Raw genomic sequence first — 13915 nt, 5'->3', positions numbered from 1 at the left:
AGGAGAATTATCATATAAGTACTTGATCCAGTTAATCTACTGTGAAAAGGCAGCTATGCTTTAAAAAAAAGTGTGCAATATTTAGACTTTAAGTTTTTGTACTCTTTATACATGAAAAAAGTGCGTTTGTCATGAGTATTTTTAATTGTAAGTTGTAAAGGTTTGTTTTCTTAAAATAAGTGCATAACATTGTGCGTTGTTGATCTGTTTAAACGTTTACAATTGATACTTGAAGATTGTTTACGTTAAGTTATTTATGGTTTGCATTGCCTTGTTTGATTGCCAAAAAATAAAGAATAGACATGTTATTGTCCATTCTCTGTTATTATTCTGGATATGCAACTTTAGTGTATTATAATCTCACCATACCCTGTAACTCAATGTATTGTTTTTATTGGTAAGTTATATAGTACACAAGCATAATGCAGGTCAAAGCTAACACCTTAGCACAATCGCCAGAAGAGGGCGCCTTGCACTTTTCATCAAATGGTGACATTTGTGATATGTATTGTTATATTTATCAAATTACTTGTCTGAAACTTTACTGACTCACAATACATAAGTCAAATCAAATTTCAATCGCAATATTGGTCTGAAAAATCGCAATTGTTTTATTTGTATTTTTTTCAAAATCGTGCAGATCTACTAGTCACCACACTCTCCTTACAGTCACAGTTTTAAATCAAAACCAAAACTATCACCAGACATCCACTGAACAGCATACAAGCAAACAATGAAACAAAGAAATACAATTAATGTCATGCATATGTGCATCTCTCATGCCATTCATATCCCAAAAAGAAATGAAAATAACACAAAGAGAGTAATGAACAGCATTCTGGGAGGATTTGAGCCTCAGCCAATCAGATGGCTAGAGAGCTGTTGTGAGTGGTGTGCTTTGGGCAGCATTTTTTTTTTTTTTGCAGAGACTGTTGTAATATATATATATATATATATATATATATATATATTTATATTTATATATATTTATATTTATATATTAACCCTGTGATGTTTCTTGCTTGCAATAACTTGAATGATAACAAAGACTCCGACATCGTGGACAGCTTCCTTTTTGTCCAAGTTTCTCCCTCACGTACATCCTGGTCTGTTCTAACTGACTGTCTCAAAACCACCACCAACAGTAGTGTTCAAAGAATTTATTTGTCACAGTCAATTCTGCGTCACATTGTAGTCTCAGACTTTAACGAGCAGGGGCTGCTAACATGCACTGTGAAATGCTCCAAGGCGCATTGCTCAAGTGAACAGCACGTGTATAGATCTATGGATCTCAGACTATACACAAGGCGCTCTTTATTACCGAGAGCCTCGTCCATTTAGGAGAATATTTAAATTTAATTTAAAAGTGCCTTATGGTTGTGAAAATACAGTACATGGTCACTTAAGGGAATACTAGAAGTCGTTTATGATGACATTTTACTTGCAACTCTGTTGAAGAAATTCATTTTCGGCTTTCAAAGTGTGGTGTCTCTGAGGTACCGTAGAGTTCACATGCTTCAAAATATGTGCGCTTCGAATTTTGGTCGCTATAGTCTATTAGTTTTCCACTAAATTTGACCCAAATGGTGTTTTGTCACTGATAGTCTATTAGTTTTCCACTAAATTTGACCCAAATGGTGTTTTGTCACTGGACTAATGTGCTCGTCAGGGATTGTGCACAACGAACACGCCATGTTCAAACATAAGTGTCCATATGTGCACATGCTCTCCATATCATGCCCCAAGTTTAGTATCTTGGAATCTTGATCACGAGTGAGGGTAGAATGGAGCGTGAGAACGACTTGCACCATCTGCTGTGATACGGACCCTGTATTGGTCTGTGATGGTGAAGAAGGAGCTGAGCCGAAAGGCGAAGGTCTCAATTTCCTAGTTGATCCATGTTCCTATCGTCACGATCTGTGGGTCGTGATCGAAAGAACAAGATTTCTGTTATAAGCGGCCGAAATGCGTTTCCTCTGCAGGGTGTCCGGACTCTCCCTTAGAGATAGAGTGAGAACCTTGGTTATCCAAGAGGGACTCAGAGTCGAGCCGCTGCTTCGCCACGTTGAGAGGAACCAGATTAGTTGGTTCGGACATCTGATTAGGATGCCTCCCTTGTGAGGTGTTCCAGTCATGTCCCGAGGTGTTCCAGCCATGTCCCACTGGCTGGAGGCCCCGGGAACGACCCAGGACACGCTGGCGAGTCTACGTCTACCAGCTGGCCTGGGAACACCTGTGGATACCTCCGGAAGAGCTACAAGACGTGGCTGTGGAGAGGGAAGTCTGGGCTTCCCCGCTGAAGCTAGTGCTTCCGCGACACGATCCTGGATAGGAGGTGGATAATGGATGGATGGATGAATAGATGGGACAAAATTCTACACACTATCTCCTTAATGCAAGAAACTCTCAGCACGTTTTTTATTGTTGCATATATGTCCTCTCGTCCTGTGTGTGTTTCAAGTGGTGCTTCCAGGAGGTCCTCACAAAGCACCTGCATATTTGCGAAAAGAATGTCACGTAAACCAAAAGATGCATATTGCATTTCACAACAGCTGGAGCTGTAACAAAGCACTTTCCAAATGGGGTAATGTAGCGGGAAATTAAAACACAAATAAAAACACAAACACACAATTGACACCAGAAGAACAGCAGAACAGTGACAGTCCAGCATATGTGGACTTATCTATGGCCAACAATATGCATTGGTGCACTCTAAATAGCTGTATCAAGCTATGGCAGTACATCATCTACGAATATTTCAGATTTTCTGGATGCTGTTGAAGCTGACATTGTGATTTGTTTGATAATATCACAAGTCTGGTCTTTTTGTTTTCCTTGAAATAATGTCTCTGCAACTACGTTTAAGCACTCCTTCACAACTTCCCCATCACTCAATGTTTATGTTAGCCCGAAATTCATGATACTTTTAATAAACATGCGTTTGCACGTTGCTGGGCTGTAAACATGTGCATGGTGCATCAAGTAGATCTGTCATGTTGGGCTCAGAGTTGTTATTTTTACGTGTTTCACGTCAGACTCCACTGGATAACTGTAAAAGAGCTGTGCCTTGTTTCGTAATGGTGCTTCACGTTGCCACTTTTAATTAATGTGACAGTTTAGGAGCATATGAAGAACACTAGTTTTGAACCGGCTGCTTGAAGAATGAGCAGAAATTTCTCCGTCCATTATCTTTAAAACCAGATTAAACCCGTTAGCGGGGCTGATCCTGCCCGTGGGACATACCTTTAATAGTTACTTAGTCATTAGTTTTCTTTGAATGTCATTACGTGGGTGCCACCCAGTGTTAAGAGTGGATCCCACATTTGTATTAAACAGTTCCCTACGACAGAACAAAATGACAAAATTGTTTTGCTGGTTGCACGGTAGTGCATAAAGGTATTGCTAAAGGTGAGTGTGGTGTTTTATAAACAATTGGAAAAAATGTCATTAAATTTGCAAAATGCTCTATTGGGGTATGGTCTTTATATTCTATATGCTTTTTAAAATTCTCTGTTGGTTGAATGAAAAAAGCTATGTTGCAAAAGTTCTATTGGTATCGGTACTTGGTAAAGGTGACTCCTCAATTTTAGTACTCGTACTGGTATCAGTCTGAAAAAAACTGGTATTGAACTTCCCCAACACATCTGTTGAACCACAATTGATTAGCAATGTCAGATTTTCATTTTGTATTCATTACTATTATTTTCATTAGATTCAATTCATTTCCGTGACCATCCTGTCTGTACATGAGGGGGAAAGTCTTAAATTGATTGAAGATGAGTTTTATTATCTATTTGTGCCTTTCTCTCACTTTTCCTTTCCACTCACATTTATTTTCCTCTTCATACAGAGCCATTTAGGAAATGTTCTTGTTGACATGAAGCTGATCGATATAAAGGACACCCTGCCTGTGGGCTTCATTCCAATCCAGGAGACTGTTGACACTCGTAAGTCACCACCTCAAGTAGTGATTAATTTGTAATGACCGGACAGACCTAGGCAGTGCATCTGGAAAGTATCATGGCACTTACCTTTATTCACATTTGATGTTCCACCCTCTTTCCAAAAAAAAGAATCAATTCAAATATTTTCCTCAAAATCATACACCCTGTGACGACATTGTAAATTGTTTTTGAAATGTTTGCGGTACATTCAAAATGATTTTTCAGAAGTGGGATTTGAACCCACTCCTCCTGGGGAGACTGCAACCTGAATGTTGCACCTTGGACAGCTCTGCCATCCTGACAACTGGTAGGGTAGTCTTGACTGTAGTTGCTTGGTTCTTGGTTGAAACCTTCAGTGGGATTTTAACCCACGCCTCCTTGGTAGACTGCGACCTGAATGCAGCGCCTTCGACCGCTCTGCCCTCCTGACAACTCGTGGTTCTCTATTGACTGTGTTTGCTTGGTTCTTGGTTGGTACTTTCAATGAGATTTTTCAGAAATGGTTTGAACTGGGGCTGGACGATATTGGAAAAAAATGACATTGCGATATTGAAACTAGAATAATTTTCTCCAGATGACTAAAATAGCTCTGTTTGGGAAGACTTTGCTTTGTTTAAATAGAATAGAATAGAATAGAATAGAATAGAAATCCCTTTATTGTCATTGTACTCAAGTGTGCAACGAGATTAGAGGGCTCCCCTCTCCAGTGCAATACAACAATAATACAGACAAATATATAAATTAGATAAATAAAGAAGACAGTGCAATGGAATTCAGTGCTGAATAGGGCATATAGAAACACATCACAATGCTGTTTTGCGAGGTTAGGGTGGTCTCGTGTGTGTGTGAGAGTTCAGTATGGAGATGGCTCTCGGAAAGAAACTGTTTCTCAGTCTATTGGTCCTTGATTTGATGCATCTATAGCGCCTGCCAGAGGGCAACAGGTCGAACAGGTGTGAGTTTGGGTGGGTATTGTCATTGACGATGTTGAGAGCCCTTCTGAGGCACCGGGCGGTGTAGATGTCCGACAGTGGGGGGAGAGGGCAGCCAATAATCCTTTGCGCTGTTTTGACTGTCCTCTGGAGCCTCACTCTGTCCGCCTCAGTGCAGCCGCTGTACCAGGTGGAGACACAGTACGTCAGCAGGCTCTCGATGGACGAGTGGTAGAAGGCCAGCAGCAGCTTCCTGTCCAGGTTGAATTTCCTGAGGACTCTCAGGAAGTGCAGACGTTGGCGGACCTTCTTTACCACTGCTGTGGTGTTGTGACTCCAAGAAAGGTCATCGGAGATCTGTACTCCCAGGAACTTGAACGTGTGGACCCTCTCCACACACACGCCTTCGATGCAGAGGGGGGGCGGCAGCGTCTTGTTCCTCCTGAAGTCGACGACAATCTCCTTTGTTTTAGCAGAGTTAAGGTGCAGTCTGTTGTCCTTGCACCAAGCTGTCAGCCTCTTTACCTCCTCTCTGTAGGCTGTCTCGTCACCTTCCGAGATCAGACCGACCACTGTCGTGTCGTCAGCAAACTTGACGATGGTGTTGTTGCCGTGGGCCGGGCTGCAGTCGTAGGTGTAGAGGGCGTACAGGAGAGGGCTCAGCACGCATCCTTGGGGGGAACCGGTGCTCAGCATGAGGGTGGAGGACGTGTAGGGGCCGAGCAACACAGTCTGGGGTCTGTTGGTCAGAAAGTCCTTAATCCAGATGCGTGTGAGGGCAGGGAGGCCGAGAGTGTCCAGTTTGGCGACGAGGATGTCTGGGATGATCGTGTTGAATGCCGAGCTGTAGTCCACAAAGAGCATCCTTGCATAGCTCTGCTGTCGTTCCAGGTGGCCCAGCACAACATGCAGAGCAGTGTCGATGGCGTCCTCAGTGGATCTGTTAGCCCGGTATGCAAACTGGTAGGGGTCCAGAGTGGGAGGAAGGCAGTCCCTGATGTGCTGGAGAACCAGCCTCTCGAAGCACTTCATAATGACTGGTGTGAGAGCAACAGGACGGTAGTCATTCAGGTGGACGGCTGGTGACTTTTTGGGGACAGGAATAATGGTGGAAGTTTTCAAGCAGGAGGGGATGACTGCCTGAGCCAGGGAGCGGTTGAAGATCCTGCAGAGAACTTGTGACAGTTGGTGGGCACATGCTCTGAGGACCTTGCCTGGTATTCCGTCGGGTCCAGTAGCTTTCCTGGGGTTGACCGCCAGGAGCGCGCGCCTCACATCGTGTTCCTCTACGATGAGTGGGGGGGAGTTGGAGCTTGAAGTGCGGGGGTGTGACGGTTGGGGCGAGTCAAAGCGAGCGAAGAAGCAGTTAAGCTCCTCTGCCAGCGATGCACTCGGGTCTACAGAGGTCGTGCTGCTGCCACGGAAGTTGGTGATGCTCCGTAGACCCTGCCACACCTCCCGTGGCCTGTTACTGGCAAGGTGGGCCTCCAGCCTCCCCTTGTAGGTTGCCTTGGCTAGCTTGATGCCTTTGCTCAGGTCAGCACGAGCCACCCTGTACTGGGCTTTGTCGCCTGACCTGAAGGCAGCGTCACGGGCCTTGAGGAGAGAGCGAACCCTGCTGGGATGGCCACTTGATAGAAATATGTGCGCCACGGCATTTTATACCTTTTGTCGAGCGTGCGGATAATTTTTTTAAACCTCTCTTTCCTGACGGTGTAGAGTTGCTCTTTCGCCACGTGATAAGTTATTGCATTTGTGATTCGTCGATGCTATTTGGACTTCTTATCATAAGGTCTTATAATAAAGGCGTCTGTCATTGTTTTTTCGAGTAGATGGTTTTACATGGGGTCTCACTAATGAGTCTGAACTGGTTATACGGGGGCTCGTAATGGCAATTCAAATGGTCGGACTGGTTTGTTGTATTACCTCGTGTTGCAACAACAACCGCGAGGCACTGTCGGCAGAGGGTTTTTTGCGTGTTGTATATTCCTTTTCATGGCCAAAATAATTTCATATTTTAGATGTTGACTTTCTTTTGAGGACTAAATCTACTGCCGCTTCTGCTGCCGTCTCCTCCTCCTCTTTTTAGGGCAGACTGGCAGTGAGAGTAGGGGCGTGGGCGGGGGGGCGTTGACTAATTAGCAGGGGGCTGTGTAGTCTCAACAATGTAGAGCATAGTGTAGCGTGCTGCTTTTATGAAACAAACCAAAAGTTTCCGTGTTCTAAAAAAAAATTAAAAAGAAACATTGCACGTCCTACGATGTGACTATTGCGCACGCACACATCGCAATTGCGATGTTCAAACCGCATATCGTGCAGGCCTAGTTTGAACTCATGTCTCCTGGGAAGACTGCAACCTGAATGCTGCGCCTTAGACCGCTCTGCCATCCTGACAACTGGTAGGGTAGTCTTGATTGTGGTTGCTTGGTTCTTGGTTGGTACTTTCAATGGGATTTTTCAGAAGTGCGATTTGAACCGACGCCGACTGCGACCTGAATGCAGCGCCATAGACCGCTCTGCCATCCTGACAACTGGTAAAGCCCTCTTGACTGTGTTTGCTTGGTTCTTGGTTGGTACTTTCAATGGGATTTTTCAGAAGTGGGATTTGAACCCTCACCTCCTGGGGAGACTGCAACCTAAATGCAGTGCCTTAGACCACTCTGCCATCCTGACAACTGGTAGTGCTCTCTTGACTGTGTTTGCTTGGTTCTTGATTGGTACTTTCAATGGGATTTTTCAGAAATAGGATTTGAACCCACGCCCGACTGCGACCTGAATGCAGCGCCTTAGACTGCTCTGCCATCTTGACAACTGGTAAAGCCCCCTTGACTGTGTTTGCGTGGTTCTTGGTTGAAACCTTCAATGGGATGTTTCATAAGTGAGATTTGAACCAACGCCTCCTGGGGAGACTGCGACCTGAATGCAGCCCCTTAGTCCGCTCTGCTATCCTGGCAACTGTTAGTGCTCTATTGACTGTGTCTGCTTGGTCTGCTCTATTAAAATAAAAAAATTAAAAAAAAAACATGCCATGAATAAATTGCCATGAAGCTCAAATTTGAGCTCTGGTGCATCATGATTTATAAATAAAGTTGTATTGCATTGTATTGTATGATTCCATTGACCATCCTTGAGAGGCTTAATTTTAATCCATCCATCCATCCATTATCCGCTGCTTATCCGGGGTCGGGTCGCAGAGGCAGCAGCTTCAGCAGGGAAGCCAGACTTCCCTCTCCCTAGCCACGTCTTCTAGCTCTTCTGGAGGGATCCCCAGGTGTTCCCAGGCCAGCCGGGAGACATTGTCTCTCCAGCTTGTCCTGGGTCGTCCTCTAGGCCTCCTGCCGATGGGACATGCCCGGAACACCTTAACAGGGAAGCGTCTAGGAATTATCCTAATCAGATGCCCGAGCCACCTCATCTGGCTCCTCTCAATGCGGAGAAGTAGCGGCTCGACGCTGAATCCCTCTCGGATGGCCGAGGTGCTCCCGAACTTGTTCTTTCGGTCACGACCCACAGCTCATGACCATAGGTGAGGCTAGGAACGTAGATCGACCGGTAAATTGAGAGCTTCGCCTTTTGGCTTAGCTCCCTCTTCACCGCGACACACCAATACAGTGTCCGCAATCACAGCAGATGCTGCACCGATCCCCCTTCCGGTCCTCTTTATTACTTTTTATTTATGTATGGTTGGTTTTATTCATAATGTGTTTTTATTTATCCAATTTTGTATTTTTATTTATTTTTATTTTTAATTATTTAATCTTAAATTAATCTATTATATATATATATATATATATATATATATATATATATATATATATATATATACATATATATATATATAAATTATTGTTATATTGCACTGGAACGGGGAGCTCTCTAATCTTGTTGTACACTGAGTACAATGACAATAAAGGGCGTTCTGATTCTGATTCTGTCAATCTCATGCTCCATTCTCCCCTCACTCGTGAACAAGTCCCCAAGATACTTGAACTCCTCCACTTGGGGCAGGATCTCTTCCCCGACCTGGAGAGGGCACTCCACCCTTTTCCGACTGAGAACCATGGTCTCAAATTTGGAGGTGCTAATCTTCATCTCAACCGCTTCACAGTCGGCTGCGAACCAGTCCAGTGAGAGTTGGTGATTACAGCTTGAAGAAGCCAACAGTACCACATCATCTGCAAAAAGCAGGGATGCAATACTGAGGCCACCAAACCAGATCCCCACATTGCCTTGGCTGCGCCTAGAAATTCTGTCCGTAAAAGTTATGAACAGAATAGGTGACAAAGGGCAGCCTTGGCGGAGTCCAACCCTCAATGGAAACGAATCCGACTTGATGCAATGCGGACCAAACTCTGACATTGGTGGTGGAGGGACCGAACTTCCCGTATCAGGGGGCTTGGTACCCTGTACTCCCGTAGCACGCTCCACAGACCTCCCCAAGGGACACGGCGGAACGCCTTCTCCAAGCCCACAAAACACATGTATACTGGTTGGGCAAACTCCCATGCACCCTCAAGGACCCTGTAGAGAGTGTAGAGATGGTCCACACTTCCACAGTCAGGACGAAAACCACACTGTTCCTCCTGGATCCGAGATTCAACCTCCCGACGGACCTCTCTTCCTCTATAATTGGAACACACCCTCCGGTCCCCCTTCTTAAAAAGGGGGACTCCCACCCGGGTCTGCCAATACAGAGGCACTGTCCCCGATGTCCACACATTGTTGTAGCTGCGTGTCAACCATGACACCTCCTCAACATCCAGAGCCTTCAAGAACTCTGGGTGGATCTCATCCACCCCCGGGGCTTCTCTTCACCCAAGTGTCCAAAACATGCGGCCGCAAATCCGATGGCACGACTACAGTCGCTCATTGAACTACGTCCAAGGTGTCCTGTTGCCAAGTGCACATGTGGACATCCTTATGATTGAACATGGTGTTTGTAATGGACAATCCATGACGAAGTCCCGTAACAGAACACCACTCGGGTTCAGATTGGGCGGGCCGTTCCTCCCAATTACGCATTGAAGTCCCCCAGCAGAACGAGGGAGTCTCCGGGGGGAGCGCTCTCTAGCACACCCTCCAAAGACTTCAAAAAGGGTGGGTTCTCTGAACTGATGTTTGGTGCATAAGCACAAGCAACAGTCAGTACCCATCCCCCCACATTAAGGAGGGAGGCTATCCTCTCGTCCGCCGGGGTGAACTCCAATGTACAGGTGCCAAGCCGGGGGGCAATAAGTATGTCCACACCTGCTCGGCGTCTCTCACCTTAGGAAACTCCAGAGTGGAACAGTGTCCAACCCCTCTCAAGAAGACTGGTACCAGAGCCCAGGCTATGTGTGGAGGTGAGCTCGACTATGTCTAGTCAGAACTTCTCTGCCTCGCACACCAGCTAAGGCTTATTCCCAGCCAGAGAGGTGACATTCCATGTCCCAAGAGCTAGTTTCTGTAGCCAGGGATCAGAGCGCCAAGGTCCCTCCCTCTTGCCGATGCCCGGCTCGCATGGCACCGAACCCCTTTGGCCCCTCCCCCAAGCGGTGAGCCCATGGGAAGGGGGACCCACGTTGCCTTTTCGGGCAGTGCCCGGCCGAGCCCCATGGGTGTAGGCCTGGCCACCAGGCGCTCGCCAACGAGCCCCACCTCCAGGCCTGGCTCCAGAGGGGGGCCCCGGTGACCCTCGTCCGGGCAAGGGAAAACGTGGTTCAATAATGTTGTGCTTCATCGGGGTTAGGTTTTTAATCCGGTAGATAATCAATTTGATCGGGCATGATTTGGAAAGGCACACACCTATCTGTAAAAGGTTCCACATATGACATACCATGCATGAACTCAAAGGTCTATAAATGTCCCAGACAATATCGTCCCAAGGAAAAAATCTGGCAAAAGGTCCAGAAAAATTTTTGCTACTTTGAAGTCATCATCATTCGCTTTTAGAAGGAGTTTTGAACCAACAATACGCTGCATAAAACGTTGGATTTCCAGTGGGATCAGGAATTAAGGTGCTTCCCCACCACCACCCCTGTCAGCTATCAGGACCCCACACCCCCATCATGAGATAATTGGTTTAAATGTATGAAGTTGCAATGTTGTTCCGGCTTCAATGGAACTTGCTGTTGATGTGTGGTTGTGTATATGCCGTCAAACAATGTTGCCACATTGCATCACTCAACATAAAACTGCTCCAACATACCGTCTCCTATTATTATTGGCAAAGACGAAAAATAATTATATGAAAAAAATTTGGAACATTCCAAAAATAAAAAAATACGAATGTGGTATTTCGGCAAAGAGCGTTGGCTCAGGCGATCCAATACTTCTGTATCAGGACTGATAACATATTGTTCCTCCCGCTATGCCCCATTTGCCTGTGAGTATGCTCCTTCAGGAGTCTTGACATGTGGTGCCCTTTTGGGAGAAGGATTAGGTGCTCATTGTCTTCTCGCATGGTCATTCTATTTAGTTGTCCTTCTACTCTCAATATGCCTTTATCAAGCAGTGGGTCAAGCTTGAAAATTGAGCTTTAATGTTTTATGCTCCTGACTTGATCTTTAAGGCCTTGATTTCATCTGCAAAGTTATGTGCTTGACTATGGGCACAACTACCTACTTTCTGGGGGATATGCAGACACCCAACAGTAACTTCTCATTTAACTTATAGCTTTTTAGCTAACTTCATTATGCAAATAATTTGTGACTCTTACTACACTGAGGCACAGTATCGATATACGCGCCAGGACATCGTGGACATTGGATATCGATGCGAAATAACCATCACAGAGGAATTATGCTATGATCGCAGAATTCCTGACGAACTGGCGAGGCCGCCCGGCTCACCGTGGCTTGTCATCGGGACCGGGAGGCGGCGCAGGCGACGGAGAGAGAGGAAGCAGAAGCGGGGCTGCAGGTCCGGTGTCTTGCTACGGCTACGACGGCAGCCCCACAGGCAACCACTGCCGAGTCTCTACCTCACCAACACCAGATCCGTGGTCCATAAAATCAACGATCTGGGATTACAAATCCTGGGAAACCGCTATGTGCGAGACAGCAGTGTTATCGTCATCACGGAATCCTGGCTGCACGCCAACGTCCCCGACGCTAGCATCCAGCTAGCTGGGCGCTTGCTACATCGCGCGGATCGGACGAGGGACACCGGTAAGAGCAGGGGCGGGGGGCTCCGTGTTTACGTGCATGAGAACTGGTGCAGCGATAACACGATCGTTGAGAAGCACTCTTCCCCCGACATTGAGTACATGTCCGTTAAATGTCGGCCTTATTTTCTCCCGAGGGAGCTAACGGTAGTGCTCGTCACAGCTGTTTACATCCCTCCCGACGCTAACACTAGCACAGCGCTCTTGCTGCTCGCGTGCGTCATGAATAAACATCAGCGGGCCCACCCTGATGGCGTTAACATAGTAGTGGGGGACTTTAATAAGGCCAATTTAAAGACTGTACTCCCAGAGTTCCACCGGCATGTCAAAGTGCCCAACGAGGCGAGACAACACTCTTGACGATGTGTACTCGAACATCAAGCACGGATACAGAGCCCTCCCACTCGCCCCCCTTGGGCAGTCAGACCACCTGTCCTTGCAGCTCGCACCTGCGTACACCCCTCTCAGATGCAGATTCAGGCCCACCACAAAGACTGTGAAAACCTGGCGTGATGACGCCAAGAGTGAATTACAGGACTGCTTTCAAGACACCAACTGGGACCTCTTTGATCATCAGGACCTTGATGTTTACACGCAATGTGTACTGGACTACATCAAGTTCTGCATGGAAACTGTCCCTGAACAGGACCATACGGACCTTCCCAAATGGGAAGCCCTGGATGTCCAGCCAGGTCTGCTCTCTCCTCAAGGCCCGTGACGCTGCCTTCAGGTCAGGCGACAAAGCCCTGTACAGGGTGGCTCGTGCTGACCTGAGCAAAGGCATTAAGGTAGCCAAGGCAAACTACAAGAGGAGGCTGGAGTCCCACCTTGCCAGCAACAGACCACGGGAGGTGTAGCAGGGTCTACGGAGCATCACCAACTTCCGAGGCAGCAGCACGACCTCTGTAGACCCGAGTGCATTGCTGGCAGAGGAGCTTAACTGCTTCTTCGCTCGCTTTGACTCGCCTCAACCGTCACAACCCCGCACTTCATGCCTCAACTCCCCCCCACTCACTGTAGAGGAACACAATGTGAGGCGCGCGCTCCTGGCTATTAACCCCAGGAAAGCTACTGGACCCGACGGAATACCAGGCAAGGTCCTCAGAGCATGTGCCCACCAACTGTCACATGTTTTCTGCAGGGTCTTCAACCGCTCCCTGGCTCAAGCAGTAATCCCCTCCTGCTTGAAAACCTCCACCATTATTCCTGTCCCCAAAAAGTCACCCGCAGTCCTCCTGAATGACTACCGTCCTGTTGCTCTCACGCCAGTCATCATGAAGTGCTTCGAGAGACTGGTTCTCCAGCACATCAGGGACTGCCTTCCTCCCACTCTGGACCCCTACCAGTTTGCATACCGGGCTAACAGATCCACTGAGGACGCCATCGACACTGCTCTGCATGTTGTGCTGGGCCACCTGGAACAACAGCAGAGCTACGCCAGGATGCTCTTTGTGGACTACAGCTCGGCATTCAACAAAATCATCCCGGACATTCTCGTCACCAAACTGGACATTCTCTGCCTCCCTGCCCTCACACGCATCTGAATTTGGGACTTTCTGACCAACAGACCCCAGACTGTTTTGCTCGGCCCCTACACGTCTTCCACCCGTACGCTGAGCATCGGTTCCTCTCAAGGATGCGTGCTGAGACCCCATATACGTCCTCTACACCTACGACTGCAGCCCGGCCCACGGTAACAACACCATCGTCAAGTTTGCTGACGATACGACAGTGGTCGGTCTGTTCTCGGAAGGTGACGAGACAGCCTACAGAGAGGAGGTCCAGAGACTGACGGCTTGGTGCGAGGACAACAGACTGCAACTCAACATTGCAAAAACAAAGGAGATCGTCATCGACTTCAGGAGGAACAAGACGGTGCTGCCCCTCCTCTGCAT

The 13915-nt window shown here is 47.2% G+C and overlaps 1 protein-coding gene across 6 annotated transcripts in view; it reads left to right on the top strand.

The window, feature by feature from the left end:
* Nucleotides 1-13915, top strand: part of mvb12ba (multivesicular body subunit 12Ba) — a 98183-nt gene that overhangs the window by 14061 nt on the left and 70207 nt on the right. For all 6 annotated transcript variants that reach the window (XM_088280592.1, XM_088280590.1, XM_088280588.1 and 3 more), the window contains one exon: nucleotides 3851-3947. In XM_088280592.1, the coding sequence (XP_088136718.1) occupies nucleotides 3878-3947 (70 nt within the window). In that variant the 5' untranslated portion in view covers nucleotides 3851-3877. The remainder of the gene's footprint in view (nucleotides 1-3850; nucleotides 3948-13915) is intronic.

Source organism: Idiotropiscis lumnitzeri, chromosome 18, assembly GCF_059441095.1.
Source record: "Idiotropiscis lumnitzeri isolate Australia: NSW breed Sydney's pygmy pipehorse chromosome 18, RoL_Ilum_1.0, whole genome shotgun sequence".
In the NCBI taxonomy this organism is placed as follows: Eukaryota; Metazoa; Chordata; class Actinopteri; order Syngnathiformes; family Syngnathidae; genus Idiotropiscis; species Idiotropiscis lumnitzeri.
This window is presented reverse-complemented; position numbering and strand designations above follow the sequence as displayed.